Raw genomic sequence first — 24,320 nt, forward strand, 5'->3', positions numbered from 1 at the left:
GTTTACCATAAAGCCACTATAATATTAAAGCATCACAATGTTTCACAATATTCCTCTGGTTCTTATCATACACATGGCCATAGTGTATATATATATATATATATATATATATATATATATATATATATATATATATATATATATATATGTATACATATGTATATGTATATATCATATGTATATGTATATATTTTTTTCCATATGGGTAGTAGTACTATTACTACCACCACCACTGTCATTACCCCTTCCTACTACAATCACCACCACCACCACCCCTACTACTGTTGCCACACTGCTAATATAAAATTTCTGAAAGTTAACAATTCTAACTCACAATTCTATGACATACCTCAATGATCTGAAGAACCATAAATTCTGCATAAGAAAGTGGTTCCCTTAAGTCTCCAGAATTTAATTCTGAGCTTCCCATTTCTCTTGGACATTACCCTATGAAATTTTGGTATATAAGATACTATCTATCTTTCCTCTACATTCTTTGAAATTTTCTTTCCTAGAACCGGGGGTGTATGTCAAATTATATCCAGAACTGCCCTCTTCTGAATATGGAGGGATCACTTCCTCCCATGATTTCCTTCATTTCCCATCCAGCAACCAAGTCTTCCATGTAATCAGCTCCAGGATAAAATTTCTCCTTGCTGGTATTTTTTTCCTTTTGAAGGATGAAATGATCACTAAGGCAACAAAAAGTTATTAGCTGCTCTGTTTAAAAGGTAGAAAACTCTAGCAAAGGTCTGGATAACTGAAATCTTTCATCAGCACTATATTATGTTTCTCCCAGCTTTATAGTCTACTTCCCCAAACCATCTATTTCTTCTTTCTATCTCAGAGAGTTATGGTAATATCTGATCACAAAATTTCTTCTGCTTCTCCCTTCATTGAGCTTCCTCCAAATGCTATGCTTTGTTCCTCTGATATTATTTCACATGAATACAACTTCTTAATATGAAATGTTCCTCCTATCCTCTTATCTATTCTGTTTCTTTTGAATAAGGTATATCTATACAAAGCCACATTTCAATTGTGGGTCACTAAATCTCCATGATGTCAATTGAGGTCAAATTTGGCTCTTAGTGTTAAGATTTCTGGTTCTTCTGTTTTGTTACCTTAAATGTTGGGCATTTGTATATAGATATTTGAGGTCATGGGTTTCACTAGTTGTTCATTTCTTGAATTTTACCTCCTGTGAATTTCTGGATATCTGAACTGCTATTCTTTATCCCACAGTTATTCTTTAATACATCTAGCTTTATATTTATTCAGAGACATTTTCTCCCTCCCCCATCCTTTTTAATTTAAAGCCCTTTTGATTACATTTGTGAGATACATGGCAAATAAATTCTATCAATAAACATTTTTAAAGTGCCTATTAAATATCAGGCACTGTGTCAAACATGCAAAAAGAGGCAAAGAATCCCTAACCTCTAAAACTTACAATCTAATGGGAGAGGGGAGACAATAAACAAGTAAAATACATACAAAGTTGGCTATATATAGGATAAATAGGAAATTATGAACAGAAGGAACAGAATGGAATTAAGAAGGATTAGAAAAGGCTTCCAGTAAAAGATAGAATTTTAGTTGGGAGTTAAAGGAAGCCACAGAAGGCAGAAGGAAGAGTTGAGCACAAAGAGTATTCCAGACATGGGAAACAACTGAGGAAATGCCTAGAAAGGAGAGATGGAACGTCTTGTTTACAGAACATCCAAGAAGCTAGAATCATTGAATCAGAGTTCGTAGCAGAGAGTATTATTATAAGACTGGACTGGAAAGACAGGAGGGGAGTAGTTTATGAAGGGCTTTGAATGCCAAAAAAGTATTTTGTTTTTATTCCTGGAGGCAGTAGTGAGCCACTGGAGTTTGTTATGTAGAGGAGTGACGTGATCAGACCTGCACTTTAGGAAAATCACTTTGGTGGCTGAATGGAGGATGGATTGGAGTGGGAAGAGACTCAAGGCAGGCAAATCTGCCTGCAGATTAATACAATAGTCCAGGTGTGAAGTGATGAGGGCTTGAACCAGAGTGATGGCAGTGTTCGAAAAGAAAAGAGGGCATATACAAGAGAAGTTGCAGAGGTGAAATCAATAGCTTAGATATGGGGGCTGAGAGAGAGGGGGGAGTCAAGGATGACTTCTAGGTTGCGAGCCTGCAGGACTAGGAGGATGGTGGTGTCTATAGTAATGGAGATTTCAGGAAGACATGAGGACTTAGGGGGAATGATTATGAGTTCTATTTTGTACATTTTGAGTGGTAAGAAGCCTATTAGAATTCACTTCTAGATTTCTGAAAGGCAGTTGAAGATGTGAGACTGGAAGTCAACAGAGAAACTGGGACAAGATATTTATCTTAATTTGAGAATCATCATCACAGAGATAATTAAATCTATAGGAGCTGGTGAGATTATCAAATGAAGCAGTAGAGGGAGAGAGAAGAAAAGGCCCAGCACACAACCAACCGCAGGGGATATCTATGGTTAGAAAGTTAATTGCCTTTATAGGTATACTTTATCTCTGGCTGGGAGTATGTCATAAACATCTTTTAAGCTATGGTTCAGAAGTAACAATCCTATTCTTAGATACTACTTTTTTGGCAGTTATCCATTTCTCAAATCAATTTTTCTCTTCTGCATGTCTTGTTTTCAGTGGATAATATCGAAGAAAATATGTTCTATGTCCCTGTGTTCAATAATGTCTTGCCCAAGACTTTGTAAGTGTTACCTGTATACTTTTAAAGTTTCTTCTGGAAGTATTAACTATGCTCACATGAATCACTAGAAATAGGGAGCAGTCTTCCATTTTGATAAGTCTGGGGAGGCTTTTTTTCATGTCTTAGAAGCATGGCCACTCTTTGGTAAGATCAAGAATACAAATTACTAAAGGAAAAGCAACAATTGCTGGGAAATTAAGTTTTCACTATATGTGACAATAAGCTTCAAATAGATTTGTGACCTTAGTAAAAGAGGTCATAGCATAAAAAAGAATTAGAGAAGAGGAACCACCTTTAGAAACTATGCCTGACAGGAAATTCTTATTCAGACAATACAAAAGAGATAGTAAAAGACAAAATAGATGCATTACATAAAATCAGAAAGCTTTAATATGAAAAAAATCAAAGACAAAAAAGAGTCAATGTTGGAAGGGGCCATGAGAAGACAGGCCCTAAGTCATTATTGATGAAGCTGTGAATTTTTCTAAACTTTAAAAAAAAATGAGAAATATAACTTAATTATGCATGCCCCTTGATCCAAAGATAGCACTAGTGAGCATGTATCCTTAAGTGATTAAACACAGAAAGGTCACATATTAATGAAATTACTCATGGAAGCACTTTCTTTGGTAGCAAAAAACGGGGAAAAAGTGGGTACTGACTAGAGAACCACTGAAAAAATGATAATGTATGAATTTAATGGAATATTATTATATCCTAAAAAGCAATGAGTATGAGGAATTCAGAGAAATATAGATATATTTAAAGAGTCAGAGCAAAGTAAGCAGAACCAAGAGAAAAATATATACAAAGCTCTGATAATGTAAACAAAAACATCAATAAAAGGCAGCAAAATTCTGATTAATTGTAATGACCCATCTTAGAACAATTGGTAAAATTATGTCTTCTTGTCAGAGAGATGGAATTATGACTGCTCAGCATATTATATGCTATCAGATGTAATTACTGTGGCTATTGTTTTTCTTTTTATTCCCTCAAAGAATGATTGTGTATGTGTGTGTGGTGGGGGGTGTAGGGAGGAAAGTAGTATCTGATCTTTTACCTGTTGATTTCACCTTTGTAACTCTCTTCTGAAATGCCATCACACTTGTTCAAGTCCTCATCACCTCACACCTGGGTTACAAATCTGTTAGTATATCAATGGTAGGTGAAAGGAAAAGACTGATAATCTTCCTGATGTGAATGGCTATTAGAAGCATTTTTCTCTAAAACTTTCTGCTAATGTATGATATTATATATACTCCACAGTCAAGGAGTATTCTGATTATTCCATAACAGATAACACTTGACAATATTTTCTTATAGAAAAGGGAGAGAGCAAAAGTCATCTCCAAATGCTTCCCCCATTCCTTTTTTACAACATGATTAAAGATCTAAATTTTTTCCAACTTTCTGAGTCCTTGGATTTCTGTCAAGTACCTCAAAGCGATCAAGTAAATATGAAACCCAAATCAAAGGAGTTATAGCAGAATTCCTGCCCAAAGCCTCCAGAATGCCAGCTGGGACCTGCTTGTAAATTCCTCAGTATAGACAAAGTTACTAAGAGCATCTGAATCTGGTTAGCACAATGTCACCCCCACAAATCTTGAATTAGCATTAACATTTCCTGAAACATCTGAAAGGGAGAATTGGGTTTTTTTTTTTTTTAAAAGATAATCACGACAGGAAACAGCTCATGTTGGCAGCAGAAGAGATAGTATAGCTAATTTCCAATTCTTTGGTTGTCAGAAGAAAAACAATGGGATTAGGGAAGTTCTGAGGATGAAGTAGAAGTCATTGTCCAATAAATTATTTGCTGCCCAGTTTATTTTTCTCACCTCCCAAACTCTCTATGACCATGACATGGTAGAGATATTGAATAAAGAAAGAGGAGATAGCAAGATATCATTGTTGGAATGAGAAGGAAAAAAGGTGATGTAATAAAAATTTTGATTTTCTAAAATCTACAGAGGCCTTTATTTTCACATTTGCCAGAATTAGAGAATGGACTATAATTCTGACAAGGAGCTATTTTCTGCTTACTGGTGAACAACATGGCAACTTCTGCTTCTAAGATTTGGTTAATTCCATCTGACTTACAAAGTCAGGAGACAAGATTTTACAGTAGTACTTTGCTTTAAATTTGTCACAAATTTATCAAGTAATCAAGGATATGAATAATGAAATAATTCATTTCCATAAGAAACTTGCATTCTTTTGAAAGGATATAACATTTAAATAGATAAGCAAAAATAAAATAATTTGAAATGGGAGAAAACACTAACTGGGGGCATCAAGAAATGCATTACTGAGGAGATGATGAGCTGTCTTGAAGGAAGCTAAGAATTCTAAGGGACATGGGTGAGGAAGGAGTGTATTCTAGGCATAGGGATCAGCCCATACAAGGGAATGGAAGTGAGAGATGGAATACGAATTTCAGTTAATAAGATTAGTTGAAATATATAGAATATGAAAGAGAATAATGTGAAATAATGTCTGCAAAATTAGATGGGAAGCAGAATATATAATATTTTAAATACCAGATTAAAGGATTTATATTGTGGCCTAGAAGCAATAAGAAATTGATGAAGTAAGAAACTGATTTGAGTAAGGTGGCAAAAAGGCATTTATTTGTCTTAGGAATAATGATTTGGCAGCTATATGGAGGACAGATTGAAGAGGGGAAGAAAATGAAAGTAGGAAGATCAACTAAGAGTTTATTGTAGTTAGACCAAGGAGAAATCCAGAACTGGCATTGTATTTCAAAGTATATTACATATAGTTCATTTCATCCTCACAACAATCTTATGAAGTAAAATATTTTTGTAGTAGAACTAATTAACATTATTGTGTGATCACTTCTACTATGAATAGGAATGGAGAAAGAATATAGCAGAGTTAACTCAAGGTTGGGGTTTGGCAAGGCAAAAGCAGTGATAAGAGAAGATCCTTCCCCAAACATCCCTTTGAGATTATTTTCTGTTTATTCTGTCCGTGTTTGTATATCATTATTTATTGTAGAGAACTCCCAGGAAGCTAAAAACTTTGGTAACTGGGATATTCCTCTTCTCCTAAGATTAATCAAAGGTGCATTTAAGCTTGAGATCATGAGATCCTGAGAAAACATAAGGTTTTGGCACAATTACTGGGGCAGTATGAACTTTACATAAGATTGTATCCCTAGGAACGAACAACATGTGTCAGAGAAATTAGAAAATAGAAACCAAGACTGGTCACAGAACAATGCTTTTCATAATAATATAGGGTTTTAAGATATGTAAGCAGCATGATTTCTCTTAATAAACAGCTCTGTTGAATTATCAGCAACTCTGTCTTCTTATTTTCAACTGCCACTAGCCCATTTGTGTTGTGCTGGTCACAACAGTTTTTATTTTCTTTCTTATTATAATGTAAATTCCTTGAAGTCAGGAACTTTATATTCAAAGTACTTAGCATAGTTCTGAGCATAAAACAAACTTTAATAAATTTTTGACTGAGTAACAAAGATGAAAAAGTTTTAAGAGTAAAGGACAGTGTACAGCTGAACTGGTCAACTAGAGTTAAAACTATGAAGGGAGGAAATTGAAACCAAAGTAGGGGTATTAGACTGTAGGTAGTGGTGCTGATAACAAATAGATTAGAAGAGTAATTTGTAATACTGTGTTGTGTTTTATGCAGTTTGTTACAAATAATACTCTTGTGCAGGAAAAAGTAACGAAAGAAACTATTTCAAAGAAACCTGAGAAGATTTGCATGAACTGATGCAGAATAAAGTGAGCAGGACTTGGAAAGTAATTTATATCATAACAACAGTATGGTAAAAACATGTAAGAATTAAGAAATTTAATCAACATAATAATCCAGGATGATTCCAAAGAACCTATAGTAAAGACTGTACAGAGATTATAAACTCCAAATGCAGAATGAGAAAACTATTTTTGGACATGACTGATATAGGAATTTCTTTTGCTTGACTATACTTCTTATAAAGTTTTTCCCCCTTCTTCCCAGTTTGAGGGAACTTGAAGGAAAAAAAACAAAAAAATGTTTCATAATTAGAAAAAGAAAATTTAATTAAAATATTCTGGGATAGTATCCATAGGTTTCACTAAACTGCCAAAGGGGGTTCATGACCAAAATAAAAAAAATGTCAAGAATCCCTAAATGAGAGAATTTCAGCAAAATTCTTCCAAGGAAAGAAACTATGAGTAATAAAACAGATTTGCATAGAAAAGGCTATAGTTGAAATTGAGGTCTTTGAAAGCATGACTTGCATATTTAATCTACAATTGAAAACTAGGTGTTGGTATATACATACCTGGTAGACAGGGTTGGTTTTCTTGCAACACTACATTTGGTTCTGTAATTATAGGCACTTCTTCAGTAATGTACTTACAGAGCTCTTTCCCAAGATATGTTACCTGTACACATTTAAACACAAGATATAAATTACAAATACAGAAAAAAGATCTCTCTTCCATAAACCAATTCCTATACAGTATAATGTATGGATATGGTTATATTAGCAATATGATTTAAGCAACTAATAGTTAATTCTGTCTTCTCTCTCTTGATTACTTCTTGTCTGTCCTTTATGTAGTTTGTTTTTACATAGTTTTTGCATGTTGTATACTTCATTAGATTAAGAGCTTCTCAAAGACATTTTTTGCCTTTCTGTGTATTCCCAGCACAGTGTCTGACGCATAAAAGAAACTTAATAAATGCTTACTGATTTTTTTTTAAATTTCTTTCTTACCCTCTTACCACCTCTACTCCTCTCCCTTGGGAAAAAGTAAAACAAATCCCACTACAAATTTCCATACTGACTATACCAAATATATACATGTATGTGTATATAAATATATTTACTTATTTTTATGTGTATATGTATATATATGTATGCATATTTATTTATTTCATTGTACACTCTGGGTCCTTCACCTATCAGGAAGTAGGTAGCTTGTTTCTCATGAGCCTTTTGGTATTGTGGTTGGTCATTACATTGATAAGAGTTCCTAAATATTTACATTCACCATATTGCTATCATTGCATAAACGATGTCCTGGTTCTGTTCACTTCACTGCCTCAGTGTATACAAGTCTTCCCAAGTTTCTCTTAAATCACCTCCTTCATCATCTCTTATACTAGCACCTTTGGTGGGCGGGCTTGCTGAGCCCTTTTCAGGGCTCCAAGAATCTGTAGCATGTGTAGCGGCCACATCCTGGCTAAACCAGGTTGAGAGCAGCCAAAAAAGAGGCCTCAAACCTGCTGGTGAATTAGGGCAGTATCTACTCTTTGCATATGAAGACTTCCTCCTGGGTGTTAAAGAGTGCATGAGACAATTTGTTCCAGTAGCCACAAAAGGAACTGAAGCAGATGCTACGGAGCTCTTAGAGCTTGTCTAGACATTCAAGACGCCAAAGTCATCCACTACATGGCAGGTCAGGGCCACTTGTTTTGATTTTTGTCTGGCCACTGGAATTCAATGACTCTGAAAGAAAGAGTGAAGTTAACCCCTTTGTGCAAGTTGAGACATCACTATACTGTCCTCTTCAAAAACAAAGGACAAACACCACCAAATATAGCTTGTTTATCCATTCCCCAATTCAAAAGCAACCCTCAGATTCCCGTTATTTGCCACTTCAAAAGAGTTATATTTTTGTAAATCCTCAGTTTATTTTGCTTAGAACTAATTACTCCCTTACTTACTCTCTCTTCCTTTCCCCTCTTTTCCTCTTATTTCTCTGTCAAATGTATTTCTTTACCAATTAATTACTTCTTATCTATCCTGTATGTAGTTTGTTTTTACATAGTTGTTTGCATGTTGTATACTCCATTAGATTAAGAGCTTCTCAAAGACATTTTTGCCTTTCTCTGTATTCCCAGCACAGTGTCTGATGCATAAAAGAAACTTAATAAATGCTTACCGATTAAAAAAAAAAATTTCTTTCTTACCCTCTTACCACCTGTGTGTGTATATATAGTCTTCCTTAAACTAGTTCAAATGAAAGTGAGGGTGAAGTGTCAGCTTCAACCCCTTTTCTTTATTTGTGTAAATATCTTGTGCTTAATTGTACGAGATAATTTTCTCTAACCCCTTTTCATCCTTTTCCCTTCCAACATATTCCTCTTCTACTCAGTTCCCATTTTTCTTTAAACTTCAAGACATATTTCCATGCCTTGTTTAGACTCCCTCTATGATCGCTGATGATAATTAGGACTCAGAGGAAACACATGCATCATTTTCCTATATTAGAATGTAAACAGTATATCCTTGTTGTGCCAATGATCATTATTCATTTATGTTTACTTTTAAGTTTTTCTTAATTACTGTCTTAAAATTTCAAAATTTGTATATAGTTCTGGTCTTTTCATCGGAATGCTTGAATTTCCTCTATTTAAAAGTCCATTTCTCCCCTGTAGCATTATGTGTCAGTTTTTCTGGGAAAGTTATCCTTGATAAGTCAATATCTTTTGCCTTCTAGAAAAACATATTCCAAGCTCTCTACTACTTCATAATGGTGATTGCTAAATTGTGGTTGATTCTGACTGTGGTTCTTTGGTCCTTGGATTCTTTCTTTCTAACTACATGCTAATTTTTTTCCCTTTGGCCTGAGATCTCTGGATTTTGGCTGTTTTGGACATTTAGAGTTTTTTTTTTTCCAAGAGTTAACTTAAGGATTCTATTTCCACTGTGCTCTCGGTTCTGAGAGATCTGGGAAGTTTTAAGATCTCTTGAAATATAATTCCTATGCTATTTTCTTTTCCCATGGTGTTTAGATAGCTGGATAATTCTTAATTTTTTTTTTCATATCTGCTTTCCAGGTCAGTTATTTTTCATATGATATATATTTTCTTATTTTTTAGTCGTTTGACTTTGATATTTCTTATCACTTCATGAAGTTATTGGCTTCCATCTTGATCTATTCCAATTTTCAGGAAGTTTGTTCCTTGGGCAATGTTTTGTACTTTTTGTGCAAAGCTATTAATGCCCTTTTAAATTCTTTCTTCTAAAACTCTCATTCCTTTTCTAGTTTTTTTTCTTCTTGTACTCTAATTTTATTTGCAAAAAATATTTTAGCTCTCTCTCTTTTTTAAACTATTACTTAATCTCTTCCAGGATTTCTAGTTGAATTTGTGCCTAATGTGTTTGCTCTGAGGTCTTGCTTATAGAAGTTTTGGCGTCATTCTGTTTTGTGTTAATTCTTGAGTGCTCCTGACAAAATAAGTGTCCCTCATTATAGTGGAGTTCTTTTTATGTTTGTCCATTCTTCTTTGGATCTGATGTTAGGCTGGGCTCTGCAACATTTTTGGAAGGAAGATCTGGCTAGGTATTGATAGTATTCCATCATTTCAGGTTGGAGATCTGCAAGCTTTCAGTGCTCCCAAAGTAGTCTGATCTAGGGTAAATTCCGACTGATAATACCCTGGTTTTTGTCAGAGGAACAGTAGAATGCTGCTAGACCCAGGCTTTATCAGTTATCTAAGAAGTTGCACAGGTTTAAAGTGACATAATTCAAGATTCCCCTTTGGTCTGGGATTTTTGCCCTGGCTATGACTTTTTAAGCTGGACAAGATGCTGCTGCTGCTGGCTTCTGAACTTCCTTCTTCCTCAGCATATGGATCAGAGACTCCTTATCTGAGAATGCCAGCTGCACGTGCAGGTCTATTTCTCATCAACCCCAGGTCTTTGACCTAGAACTGGGTAGTAGTTCTACCCAGTTGAAACCGAGTTGAAACAGAGTTGAAAAACCTCTCAAGAGTTGTTCCCCCCTATGAATCTGGGGGTGCCCTGCATGGACTTGGGATCTCATTTTGTCTTGGTGCACAGCCCCAACTTGGGCATTTAAGAGTTCCTGAGGTATGCTCCTACCCCAACCCAATGTTCAGTATCAGCAGACTTCCCTGTCTCGCCTATGCAGACGTGGGTTATACAGCCGACTGGTTCATTGTGACTTTTTCTGGATAAAAAAAGAACTGGATACCAGTTCTGTTATGCAACTCAAAAGTAGAAAGTATGGATTATTTCTGTTCATGATTCCACAGTTCACTGATGATGTTAGCCAAGCTCAACAACATTAATCTCCAGCTCTTCCCATTATCCTTACTGAAGGGCTGGTGAGTTGGGCCCAGAGCCAGCATTCTTTTACTTCACTTTTTTTTTTTTTTTTTTTTGGTGAGGCAGTTGAGGTTAAGTTTCTTGTCCAGGATCACATAACTAGTTAAGTGTCAAGTGTCTGAGGTTACATTTGAATTCAAGGCCTCCTGACTCTAGGGTTGGTGCTCCATCCACTGAGCCCCTTTAACTTAGCTTTTAAAGTTTTCATTTGAAGTGCACTGATACCAGTTGGGTTCTTTTTTTAGTGACCATAGCTAGCACCCCAAGGTGCTACATGAGACATTTAGCAACCTAAAAGAGATAATGTTCCCTATAGAGTGTTTAGGTAACTACAATGATTTATACATAGGCAGAACTTGACTTTATGAGTTCTGCACCCTATGTTTAAACTCAAGGAAACTTTTTTTGTAGGAATCCAGAAGCCTAGGATAATGAGGTCTCAGAATGATGCTGAATTGACTTCAGGATTTACAGACAATGCTGACAACTGTAAATATCAATTTATAAACATCTCTTGCCTGCTATATGTAAGATACCAGGATAGGCACTTGAGATATGTAGATAAGCAGATATCCTGTTTTCATGTTGCTTATAAATCAATGAGGAGAAATAACATGTATATAAATATTTCATTAAGCAATGTTTTGTGAGAAACCTGAGAAAAGGGAGTGTTCTCCTTTTCTAGATTATCTATCCACCTGCCCTCTGCCATTCTGGGCTCTCTTCTCTCTCTCTCTCTCTCTCTCTCTCTCTCTCTCTCTCTCTCTCTCTCTCTCTCTCTCTCTCTTTCCCCCCTCATATTTTGCGTGACATTGCTAAAACACAGGTATGATTATATCACTCTCCTGTTCAAAAAACTCCAGTAACTCTAGGGCACAATGTTGTCTAGGTTACAAAGTAAACTCTTTTATTTGACATTTTAAATCTTTCATCCAGCCTACTTTTCCCGATCAATTATACAATTGGCAGCTTGGTTACAGAGTAGATAGAGAGCTTACTCTGGAGTCAGGAAGAACTGAATTCAAATCCAAGTCCAATTCCAAATACTTCCTAGGTGAGTAGCCCTGAGCAAATTACTTAATCTGTTTGCTTCAATTTCCTCAACTGTAAAATGGAGATAAATAGCATCTACCTCCCATGGTGGTTGTGATAATCAAATGAGATAGTAAAGTGCTCAGCACAGTGCCTGGCACAGAGTAACTGCTATATAAATGTTAGCTATTATTACTCTCCTTCTTGCATTGTGTACTTACATTCCTTGTGTAATATAGGTTTTAAACTTGGGATACTTTACATAAGATTCTTCTAACTCTTCTAATGGTTGAGAGAATGATGACAACATTGAGAGCCTTCATGAGGGGAGGAGTGAATGCAAAAATTTTGGAAAAGAGAGACTCTTTATTCCTGCTTTGAGATGGAGATTTAATGAGGTTTCAGACTCTGTTTGGGACCAACTCTAAAGTAGGAGAATGAGAAAACTCTCTTGAAGAACACGAGAGGAAGCCAGTGCCTTAACATGTCCCTGATGTCCTATTTGCCTCCTTTGAGAAATTGGGAAATTTTTCCTTGGATGAAATCAGGGCCTCTTTTCTGACTGAATAAGAATGAAGAATGTCTCTTTTCTCCTAGACTCAGCTCATTGAGTTATCATTCTCTCTACCAATTAGGAGTTATGCTCCAGGCTAGAAACTATGACTACACACTATTCTCATCTTCCATCTTTGTGCCTTTACATAGTTTATCTCCTAGGCCTAGAGTGAACTCCCTTTTCACCTCCTCTTTCTAAAATAGCTTATTCAAAGTTCAACTTCAGAGTCTTCTCCTACATGAGATTTTTCCTGATCCCCCCCTTAGTGCCTGTCCTTCCATTTACCTCGTGTATATTTTGTTTTTACTTATTTAATGCTCTGAGCATGCCCAATTCACCTAACATGGAGACACAAGGTAGATCCTAGGGCCCTACTACTTTTGGGAAACAGCCTATATCTGACTATCATGTGAGTAGAAGGGATCTCTTTCCCACTGGGCTGCCTAGCTGCCCACTTTAGGCACTGTAGCTTAGCATTTTACAGTTTTGTTTGTCTTTCCAGTTTTAGATGTGATTGTAGAATCTCTATTGAGTCCAGACTTGAGCTATAATATCTCTGAATTCAAGATTCTAGACTAAATGTTACAGCTATAACCCAGCAGAGAGCCCTAAGAATCCAGGGTACCAGAGAGTCCAGTCTAAAAGTGTTTTGCATTTGAAACTACATTAAGCTGTGAAATTATTCTCTTCCCCATTCCTAGAGTCTGACGTGGGTGGCATAGAAGGGTATTATGCCTCCAGTTGCTGGGAGGAAATTTATATGTATATTTTTCAATCACAGTTTTGAAATAAATATTCCCTTGTAAAAACTAATCTGTTAAGTGGTTAAATTGAACTGGTCCTAGAGGAACTCCTAAAATTAGAGGAAAATCATTGGTGGGTATTGGAGTCAATAGCAGAGAGAATGGACTCCTCCCCATCCTCCAAGTCCCCTTGGGGACATTTTACTTCTCTTAAAGGGTGAAATTTAATACACAGGACAAAGAAAGGCCGTAGGGGACCAGAATATGCAAGGTGACAATTAAATCTACACTTTTTATTTTCCCTGATGGAAGAGATGGAGAAGAGGCATATTTCATTTTCTATCATGTAACACATGGTAGGAAAACCTTGAAGAAGGATATAAACCCTCATTTGGGTCTTGAGGAAGGGATCAGATTTGGGGAAAGGAGAGAGGATAGAGTAGCATGAGAAAGGGTATTATTGAGTTCCTTTTGACTACAATATAGAGCAGATAAATAGGAGTAGAATAAAATAAGGTTGAAAAAGTAAGTTAGAACCAATTTATGGAGTAACTTGAGTGCCAGAATAAGGACTTTATACACTTTATTTAATTGTAATAGGGAGTTACAGAAGCATTTGGAAAAGAATGATGTTATCAGAGCAGAAGATTATATGAGTAATGGTATAAAAGATGGATCGAAGAATAGTCAAGAATTGTTAGTGAGTGTTTTGAGTCAGATTTTGGCTTCTCCATTGGTTCAGACTTATGACATACTTCTAGGAAAGAACCTTTAGCAAAAGAAAGGGTATTCATTAGCAGTGAAAAAAAACCCCCAGCAATGCCACAGTATTGACTCCTTGCTACAAATGTTAGGTATAAGTCCCCTTGTTCCTACTTTGTTGGCATACCCAATCAGAAGGGTGTATGCTTATGATTATGGAAAGTCCAGCAAGCCTGAGATATCCCAACTATTCATGCACTAGATTTTTATACTTCAGCTGACAAGGGAAGTTGTGTCAGTCCTTCTAGCCTTGGCCCTCTGGATCAATTAAGTCTCATTGCTTTGTTGGGCTAAACTAGCCCATTTGACAGGGAATTTCCAGTCTTCTTAAGCCATGCATGCTATGTAAATTTCTAGCTTGCAATGAGACCAAATTAGTAGTAGGTGTCGATTCTACTCCAGAAGGCCATTTCAATAATCTACAAAAGAAGAGATGAAAGCCTGAAGCAGGATGATTGAAGTATCAGAACTATAAACTGGATCTGAAATCTATTGCTAATGTAGAGTCAATAGGACTCAGTCACTAACTAGAAGTGGGTAAGAGAGAAAGAAGAGTCAAAGATGAACCTTCTGTTAGAATTCTAAGTTATTTATTGTCTTATCAGAGAGGGAGGAGTAGAGGAAAGACATTGAATTCAGTTTTGAATAGATATAATTTGAGGTGTTGGCAAAATATCTAAATAGTGATATCTAGCCTGAGAGAATGAATAAATATTAAACTCTAGGGAAAACTGGGGAGGGGACTACAGATTTGAATCGCTTACATAAAAATGTTAAAATGAAGTCATGGAAATGGATGAGAATATATAAAGAAAAAACTGTCAAAGAGAGAACCCTCACTTGGGGAAGCCACATGTATTAAGAAACAGAGATAGAGGGAACCAGTAAAGGAGGCACAGAAAGTCATATTTAGGAAGTTAGGGAAACATATGAATGTGTCAAATGCATTCTCACAGGAAAACCATGCAAATATACCTGGGTAGCTCTTCCTGCTGACTAGAGTAGATAAAGAAGAGACAGGGCTAAGAAGGAGGGGGGTTATCAATAGTGTCAAATAATTATAGTTAACATTTTTTTAGCTCTTTAAAGTTTGCAAAGTGGTTTTATATGTTATCTCATTTGATCCTCACAATAACCCTGGGAAGTAGCTATTAGGCTCACGCAACCAGTACCTATCTGAGACAGCATTTGAATTCATGTCTCCATGTCCAATTCTCTATCCACTATACCACCTAGTTGCCTCCCCAAACACTGCAGAGATCCAGGAGTAGTACCACAAAAAAAGTCACTTTTTTTTTTTTTCCCTTTTCTTTTCTTTAAGGAAATCATTAGGGACTTACAACTGTTTAATAGAGAGACAGCTGTTTCAATGAGGTAGCTAACTTGATTTAACCTAATTGTAGTCAGAAGCAAGCTGGCAAGAGTGCATATTTGCATATGACTCAGTCTCTAAAACATGTATTGTATAAACAGTCTGAATCTAGCTGAAGCTCTGGCCCATGCATTTGCCACATGACGGAAGGAACACAGGAAAAGCTGAAGGCTGGGTTCACATTTTGCACTCTACACCTGCTCTTTCGCAGCTCTTATTTGCTTGATCATGAGGAAAAGCCAGTAGTGGCTCAGGGCTTCTGATTTTCTTAACATTATGTTAAGATGAGGTCAGGTTTGTTTGGTGGAGTGGTAGTGGTGAGAAAATCCATGGACAACAGCTGGGTATGCTTTTGCTCTAGTCAATTTGAGACAATTTAACAAACATTTGTTAAATGCCCACTCAGTACAAAGCCAGTTTCTCTTCTTGTGTATATTATTGTTGTTATTCAGTAGGATGAGACTCTTTGTGATCCCATTTGGGTTTTGTTTTGTTTTTTTTTTTTTAGCAAAAATAGTGGGGTGGTTTTTGCCATTTTCTTCTTTCTAGCTCATTACGTAGATGAGGAAACTGAGGTAAACAAGGTTAAGTGACTTGCTCAGGATCACACAGTGAGTGTCTGAGGCTAAATTTGAACTCAGGAAGAGGAGTCTTCCTGACTCCATGTCTGGAGCTCCATCTACTTTATCACTAGTGCCTTTCTGCAGGGCAGTTATCTTGTCTCCCAAAGATCCTGCTACTTTCCCAGTATCACTGAAAGCATAAACTGTAGGGTTGTTTTGGAATTAGGGCAGCCTCTACAAGAGCTTCTGAATGACATAGGAAAAAAACTGGAGCAGGAATCAGAGGGGCTGGACTCAAACCCTTCTCTGCCACAGTGTAATCTTGGGCAGTCCAGCATTCAGTTCTTCATTCCATACACACTAGTCCCCTCAGCTTTAACTAAATTTCCTTCTGTATAATGAAGATCAAACTAGTTATCTTCTGAGACAAAAAAGGAGATGGTAGGAAACCTTTTATGCCAAGGCATCTCTGTACTCCTTCTTTCCTTATCCCTTATCTCCAAATACAGAGAGCTGCTTGGCTAGCAGCCACTAAAATGATTTCCAAGGAAAGATGAGAACTGATTCATCAATGAATGTTTTTCTAAAGTGATTTGCAGAAAGAGTGTCATATAAATCAGTATTATGGATTTATATTTATATTAATATATAATATATATAATATGTATTTTATATATAATGTGCTAATATTTACTAGCAGTAAAGATTTCACTATTTCTTACACTCTAATATGCATAAAATTTTAAAGTAATGTATGAATCTTTGAGTCCTTTAAATTTTAAAGAGATAGAGAAAGCAAAACAGTTGTTTCCCTAATACAGGTTCATTAAGACTTAAATTAGAGTGAGCTAGTTAAATGCAACCTTTTAATTTACCCATTCCTTTTTTGTTTAACAAGTTATCAAACTTATGGAAAATTAATTGTCATCAGGCCCCTCAAACCAATTATAGGAATCTCTGAACATATGAATCAAGCATAAGTCATGACCACTTCAAACTGCAGAAAGCAAATCCTACAAGTTTTCCATATTTAGGAATGAAGAAGAGAGGGAAGGGAATGGTGTTTGCTTTTATTTACATCTCATACATTTCAAAGTAAAACCTCAAATAGAATTTATGGATTTTCTTTCAGGAATTCATTTAGAAACAAAAACAGATTTATTTTATTTTATTTTTTTCTGAGACTGGAAATATTTCTCAGGTGACACAGTATTTGCAAAAAAACATTTAGAAAGGAATGTAAAGGAATAAATATTTTGCACTTGAGGGGCTGGTCTAAGGCAAAATTGTGAGGTTTGTCTCATTGTTTGTTGAATAATTGAATAAATGCCACTCTGCCTCTAACTTCTGCATTTTTTGTCAATGATGTTCAGTCATTTCAGTATGACTTTTCAGGACTCCATTGGGAGTCTTCTTGACAAAGATACTGGAGTGGTTTGCCATTTCCTTCTTTAGCTCAGTTTACAAATCAGGAAACTGAGGCAAACAATTTAAGTGACTTGTCTAGGATCACACAGTAGAGAGTGTCAGAAGTCAAATTTGAATTCAGATTTTCCTAACTCCAGGCCCAGCAATCTATCTACTGTCCCACCAAGCTGCCCACAGCAAGGGTGTCCCCATCCTTTTATTCATCCAATTTTACTTCCTCAGAGTTATGCTCAACTTTTTTCTTTCCCCTGCCCCCGTACCAATCTGTTGCCACTTCTTGTTGGTTCTATCTCTATGCCATGTCTCCCATCTTTCCTTTTCTTCCCACTCATGTGGCCACCTTTCCCTTCACCTCAGCTCAATTATTTTTATTTCAACAGCCTCCTAATCAGTCTCTCTGCCTCCATTATTCCTTTCTCCAGTCCATGTTCCACATAGCTATCAAGCAGAAACTACTCAAACCAAGATCTGACCATGTCACTCTCCTGCATGTAAATCTTTACTGATTCCTAATTGCCTCCAAAGTAAAATATAACTTCGTTTTGGCCTTTAAAAAGCTCTTCACAGTATGGTTCTTTCCAAATTGCTTTGAAACTCCTCCCCTTCCCATGCTTTATATTAAACAGCCAGAGTGGTTTCCCATGTATGGCTTTCCATCTCCCTTCTATGTGGCCTATCTTCCTTGGTCTTTTTCCTTTTACCTCTACCTTCTATTAAAGTATTCACTTTGTTCCATTCAAGAGTGAGCTCAATTGTCAATGGTTTTTCTCGATTCCCCTAGTAGTTAGCTTTCTTCTCCCCCCTCAATATCTATCTATCTATCTATCTACCTATCTATCTATCTATATCTATCTATATATATATATTATATGTTTTTAATTTATGATATGCTATTCCCCATCCATCCCAGGAGAATGTAAACTCCTTGGGGACAGGGAATATTTAATTTTGTCTTTGTTCTTCTACCTCCTTGTATAATGTTGAAAAGCCCCTCCCCAACTTTTCCCCTTATTACAGGTTCTTTCCTGACAAGAGAAAATGTGCTAGGTATCAATGATTGATGCTGATATCTCTTTCTTTGGTCTTCATCCTACCTGATCTCTCTGAAGAATTGTGGTTAAATCACACACTTCTTTTGAATATTCATTCTTGCTATCACCTGGTTCTCTTCCTACATGTTTGATCATTCCTCTTAGAGTCCTTTGCCAGAACCATTTCCCTTCTATGAAGCATGGGCTTCCCCTAAGGCTCTACTCTTCTCTCAAGACTCTCTCCTTTGGTGATCCCAAGGATTCAGCTGTAATTCAGGAAAATAGACTCCCAAGTCTAAAAATCTAGCCCTAACCATTCTCCTGAGTGCCAGTCCTAAAACATCAATTGTCATTACCACCTCAATGTCCCATTGACAGCCAACTCATATGTCAAATTGAACTCTTTTCTTTCACCCTGCTCTGTTCACTCTCCCAGCTTCCCCATACTCCATATTCCATCAGTACTTTGAGGGATGTTCTCTTCAGTGTAGGTGCTTCCTTCCCTCTGGACTTTAAGAACCCAGACCTATATTCTGAGGTATCTTTTTTCTGTGTCCTTCCATAACGCCTGCATAGAGGACATTACCAACATGCTGAAGATCTCCCTCTCAGCCTTTTAATATTTTGTACTAGTTTAGTATAATATTTTAATTATTCTTATATGACTAGCTCATTTCTTTTTCTAGTATGTCCTCAATGATTTCTTTTATGCTACTTTACTCCACATAGCATCCTTGGGAAGCTAATGAAACTAATTTAGACCCACTTACAATCCACTGTTCCTTAGGTCATGCACAATTTTGATTTTCCTAAGATCTAAAAATCATGATTTCCTATGATTCAGAGTCATATGGAATTCCAGACTGGTGTGTTATTTTGTTTTGTTTACATATATGTTTAGAGGTCAAGAAATAGTTTGAGATCATTAAAAGTGATAGCAATTTCTGAAATGTAATTTTTCATTTGGATCAAGGTCTTTATCCATTGCAATGCCTATCCAAGATCTATGTTACAGACTAACTCAGTTAGACTACCCAATCCAACTTCCAGATCTATTGGCATCTCCATTCAACTTTTGAGAGAAACCTGCTATTATAGAGAAAAATCCTATCTTCATTAAGAGATCATTTTTTTCTAATTAATATTAAATTTAGGGGAATACAGGATGATCTATAAACCCACCTTATTCCATACATACTTCCAGGTCACAGAAATGTTACTTCCTAAAAGTGCCTTGATCCAGGTGATTGGGTTTTGATAAATCTCACCATTTTTTGCTTTGATTTTACCATTTTGTAAGATACTGGCTTTGTAGGTGGCATCCTAAAATGAAAATTTTGAAAAAGAGAAGAGATTAAAGTGATTTCCTTGAAGTATAAGCAGCATTAAGAAAATCTCAACAAGATTCAAGTTACAGTAGATAATTTAAACTAAAAATTGAATTACTAAAGTTAATTTGATGAAATTTAGAAAATTTACAAATGTCATAATTAGCATGCTGATTCTATAAGTTGATTTTAAGACCGTAACAGAATTTACCTCAAATTAGGAAGGATGACAAGCTGTCATTTAGTTTTCTTGTTTAATCATTTTCAGTTAAGTCCAACACCATTTGGGATTTTCTTGGCAAAGATATTGGGGTAGTTTGCCATTTTCTTCTTTAGCTCATATGACAGATGAAGAAACTGAGGCAAATAAGGTTAAGGGACTTGACCAGGGTGACACTGCTAATAAGAGTCTGAGGTCAGATTTGAACTAGAGAAGATGAATTTTCCTGATCCAAACTCAGTGCTCTATCCACTTCACTATCAAGATTTCACGACCATTTAGTATTAAGTCCCTGTTACAGGTAATTCCTATTTTTCCTAGGTTGTCTCCTTTATTGCTTCCCCTATTTTTGGCCTAAAACCTAGTCTTTATCCAGGTCTAACTTCACAAATCTCTTAAAATAATAATAAGACCAAAGTTAAGTTACCTACTTGTTTACTTGTCATCTTTCTAGTTAGACAATGATTTCCTTGAGGGCAGGGACTGTTTTGTACCTTTCTTTGTATCTCCAGTTAACACATAGCAGGTGCTAAATAAATACTTATTGACTGAAGCAATAGATAGGAAGCTATCAAGGTAAACAAAAGTCACTTCCAATGAGAATTGTCAAAACCTAAAAATGCTAACACACAAAGGCAAAGCATATGGGAAACAAAACTGAATTACAAAAATATCTTTTGTGTATATATTCATACCTGATTTCACTGGAAATTAGAACTTCTGAGAAGGAAACTCTCTCTACTAATATAGATGCTTAGTCAATTATGTCATTGAACCATAGATCTAGAGCTGGAAAGGAAATCAAACACCCATCTAGTCAAACTTCTTCATTTTACAGATGAGAAAACTGAGGGTCAGAGAGATTAAGTTTTTAGTCTACAAATAGTATGCATCAGAAGTGGGATTTAGATTCTGGTTCTCTGACTGCAGAGACATGGCTTGCTTTTTTTTTTTTTTTTTTTTAACTCAACCACACATTACCAGTTGTCTGGGGCACTGGGAAGCCAAGTAACTTTGCCTAAGGTTACACAGTCAATAAGTATCAGAAGAGGGATTTGAGCCTCCACTTTTTGGCTCTCAGACCCTCTTTTGAAAATGATTTTTTAAAATTGCTATTTGTAACAAAAAGTACAGAAGTGTCACATCTAAAAAAGAATATACTGTTCTCCAGCTCTTGAAGCAGCTAACAAAATGTGACATGGCAATGGTACCACAGAAAAGTGTGACAAGGGGAAAAAGAATCTTGACATCAAAAACTGTTTTCTGTTGGGTGTCAGATTGCTTTTCTATTCATTCTAGTGAGGCTTGGCATACATCCTAGGCAGAAGATAGATACTGAGCTTACTCAAAATGCAGATTTTTAATCCTTTCTAGTGGACAAGTTGTTAGATAGCACAGTTAGTTGTGGTTATTAGTCTTCACAATGGCCTCACTTGGCCACCTGAGATACTCCTCAGAAGGGACTGAGATTGCTTGGGTTCGTGGCACTGACTGAAGTTATGACTGAAGTCTTGGTACAGTGAAAAGATCTATAGATTTGGAGTAAGAGAAACTGGGCTCAAATCTAGCCTCTACTGCTGTTCTTAGAATCCACTCTCCTTATTTGTAAAGCAAGTGAGTTGGATTAGGTAATCCTAGTGTTCTTTCTGGCTCTAAATCTATGATTCTATGATCCTTTCCAGGTTATAGAAGCTACAGGAAATATTTCAGCCAGTATATTCTGGCAAAAATTTTGGGGAAAATCCTAGTATAAGCAAACAAAAGTCACTGGCCTGGGATACAGCTCTTGCAACTAAAAGGGCCACACAGAAGTAATGCCTAAAGCAGAAACTAAGATTGATAGCAAGGTTTCCTCTTCTAGATCATTGTTTGGACTATAATGCCCAAAGAAGAAACCAGGACAAAATCATACATACAAACAAATTCAAGGAATATGCTGGGAGATGAAATCCAGACTTAAGGAATCAAGAGCAGAAAATGTAATGCTAAGATAAAACGTGTAATTTGTTACATTTACCATATTTTTGGGTACATGGGAAATGTTGGCCATATGACACTGAGACCAACCTTCCTGTGCAGACTTTTAATTAGCCTGGAATGAACAGAGTTTTGCCCAAAAGTGCTTGACAGAAGGAGTGTCTGTCCTCATTGTGAGAGGGGACTACACTCTCTGAACTTTACCTCACCAGGTACCCCATGGTACTTGGGCTAACATGTGGTATGACCAGTCCTAGGTCATTATTATCTCTTGGGTTCCTCTCTCCCAGGACTCCCTTCCCTTTAGTCTTTAGAACAAGGCCCAGACAAGGCTCTAGGGGGAGAGGCTGCCCCCTCTCTGACTACAACTGTTCCTTTGGTCAGATTATCTTCTGTGTTTCTGAGCTTCCTGGGCTCCTCCATTCCAACTCTCTCCTGTGGTGCTCCTCCCTAACTACTCCTTCTCTGTCTCATTTGCTGAATTTTCCTCCACATCACATCCTTTAATTGCAGGTGTCCCTCAGTTGTCCTGGGTCCTCTTCTCTTCTCCCTCTACACTATTTCACTTGGTGATCTCATCATGGCCCATGGATTTAATTACCATCTCTATGCTGATGGTTCTTGAATCTACCCATCTTACCTCAAACTCTGCCACATCTCCAATCTTACACCCCCCAACTACCTTTCATACATTTTAAACTGAATGACCCATAGAAGTTTTAAACTCAAAATGTCCAAAACAGAACTCATCTTTCCCCTGAACTCCTCATTCCTCCCATGTTCCCTGTTACTGTAGAGGCTAACGCCATTCTCCCAGTCCCTCAGGCTCACAACCTCGGTCATCCTGGATTCCTCCCTTATCTAACTTCCCACAGCCAGTCTTCTCCCAATCTCTTTGCAAAATGTCTGGAATACTGCCTCTTCTCTCTCTGAGGCTGCCACACCCTGGTGCAAGCCCTCATCACTTCATGCCCAGACTATTGCCTGAACCTGCTGGTGGGTCTGTCTGCCTCAAATCTCTCCCCATTCCAAAGCATCCTCCATTTAGCCACTAAAGTGATTTTTTTCCCTAAAATAAAGGTCTAGTCATGTTACCCCCATATTCAATAAACTACAAAGGCTATCCCCTTCAAGGGACAAATAAAAAAATCCTCTACTTGACTTTCAAAGCTCTTCAAAATCTAACATTCCCCCCCTCCATTTTCCCAATTTTCTTATCTTACATCATTCTAAATAGTGACAATTCTGCTGTGCAGAGACATTGGCCTACTGGCTGTTTCACTAATAAGACCTTCCAGGGTTTTTTCTAGTGGTTCCTTATGACTTTGGTTTCCTTAAGTAGTAACTAAAATCTCATCTTTTATTAGAGGAATTTTTAGCCCCCTTTAATTGTAACATTTTCTCTTTGTTATTTCCTACATATATGGTATATAGCTTGTCATATTTTTACACACACACACATTTGTATGTTGTCTTTCTCTTTAGATTAATCAGTTCCTTGAGGATAGGGACTGTCTTTCCCTCCTTAATACAATACAGCAATACAGCATTTAATACAATGCCTGGCACACAGTAGATACTTAATAAATGTTTATTGATTGGCTCTCCTCCATGCCTGGAAGTCTTTCTTTTCTCATTTCTATCTCCTAGTTTCCTTCAAAAGTCCCAACTAAAATTTCATCTTCTACAGAAAGTTTTTCCCAATCCTTCTTAATTCTAGTGCCTTTTCTCTCATTATTTATTTATCTTTTAAATAGCATGTTCTACATAATTGTGTGTTGTCTCTTCTGTTACTATGTAAACTCTTAGAGGAAAAAGACTCTTTTATTTTTTATCTTTTTTTTGTATCCCTTGTGTTCAGCACAGTGCTGGCACATAATTGGCATTTAATTGCTTACTCACTGGATGACTTCCTGTGATACTTCTTACTTCTCCAAATATTTTTTGTCCCAGGTAAATGAATTCCACATACTTGCTCTATTTTCCATTTCTACTGAGTGTGATGAAAGTGAAAAAGAACACAGGCTCTAGAATCAAAAGATCCAAGTTCTCATCTCTGATTTTTGCTACCTGAATGATCCTGGCAAGTCAGTTGAACTACCTGTGCCTGTGTGAAAAAGAAAGAATTGTAGACCAGATACCCTCTGAAGTACCTGCCAGCTCTAAGTCCCACCCTTACAGAATATGATCTTATAGTTATAAATCTTCTTCAAATGAGGAGCCCCTATTATGTCACCATGGATAGCTACATGTTCCATAGTATTTAAAAATTGGAGGGAATGCTAAGGGTAATCCAGTTCAATCTCTTCCATTTTATAAATACAGAACCTTATGTTCTGATAATTCAAGTTCTATAAGAGATTTAGTTTTTTTTTTAATGTAAAGCTACATATGTCACACACCCAAAGCCTGGCACATAAAATATAGGAGACATTAACCTAGTGAATCCCATTTCTGAGGGAGCA

General features: G+C 36.6%; 1 protein-coding gene across 1 annotated transcript in view; it reads right to left on the minus strand.

Annotated features, from left to right (window-relative positions):
• Positions 1-24,320, minus strand: part of ANKRD31 (ankyrin repeat domain 31) — a 327,325-nt gene that overhangs the window by 10,707 nt on the left and 292,298 nt on the right. The window contains 2 exon segments of the mRNA XM_074282287.1: positions 7,043-7,145; positions 19,513-19,653. Coding sequence (XP_074138388.1) covers positions 7,043-7,145; positions 19,513-19,653 — 244 coding nt within the window.

This window comes from Sminthopsis crassicaudata, chromosome 1 (genome assembly GCF_048593235.1).
Source record: "Sminthopsis crassicaudata isolate SCR6 chromosome 1, ASM4859323v1, whole genome shotgun sequence".
NCBI lineage: Eukaryota > Metazoa > Chordata > Mammalia > Dasyuromorphia > Dasyuridae > Sminthopsis > Sminthopsis crassicaudata.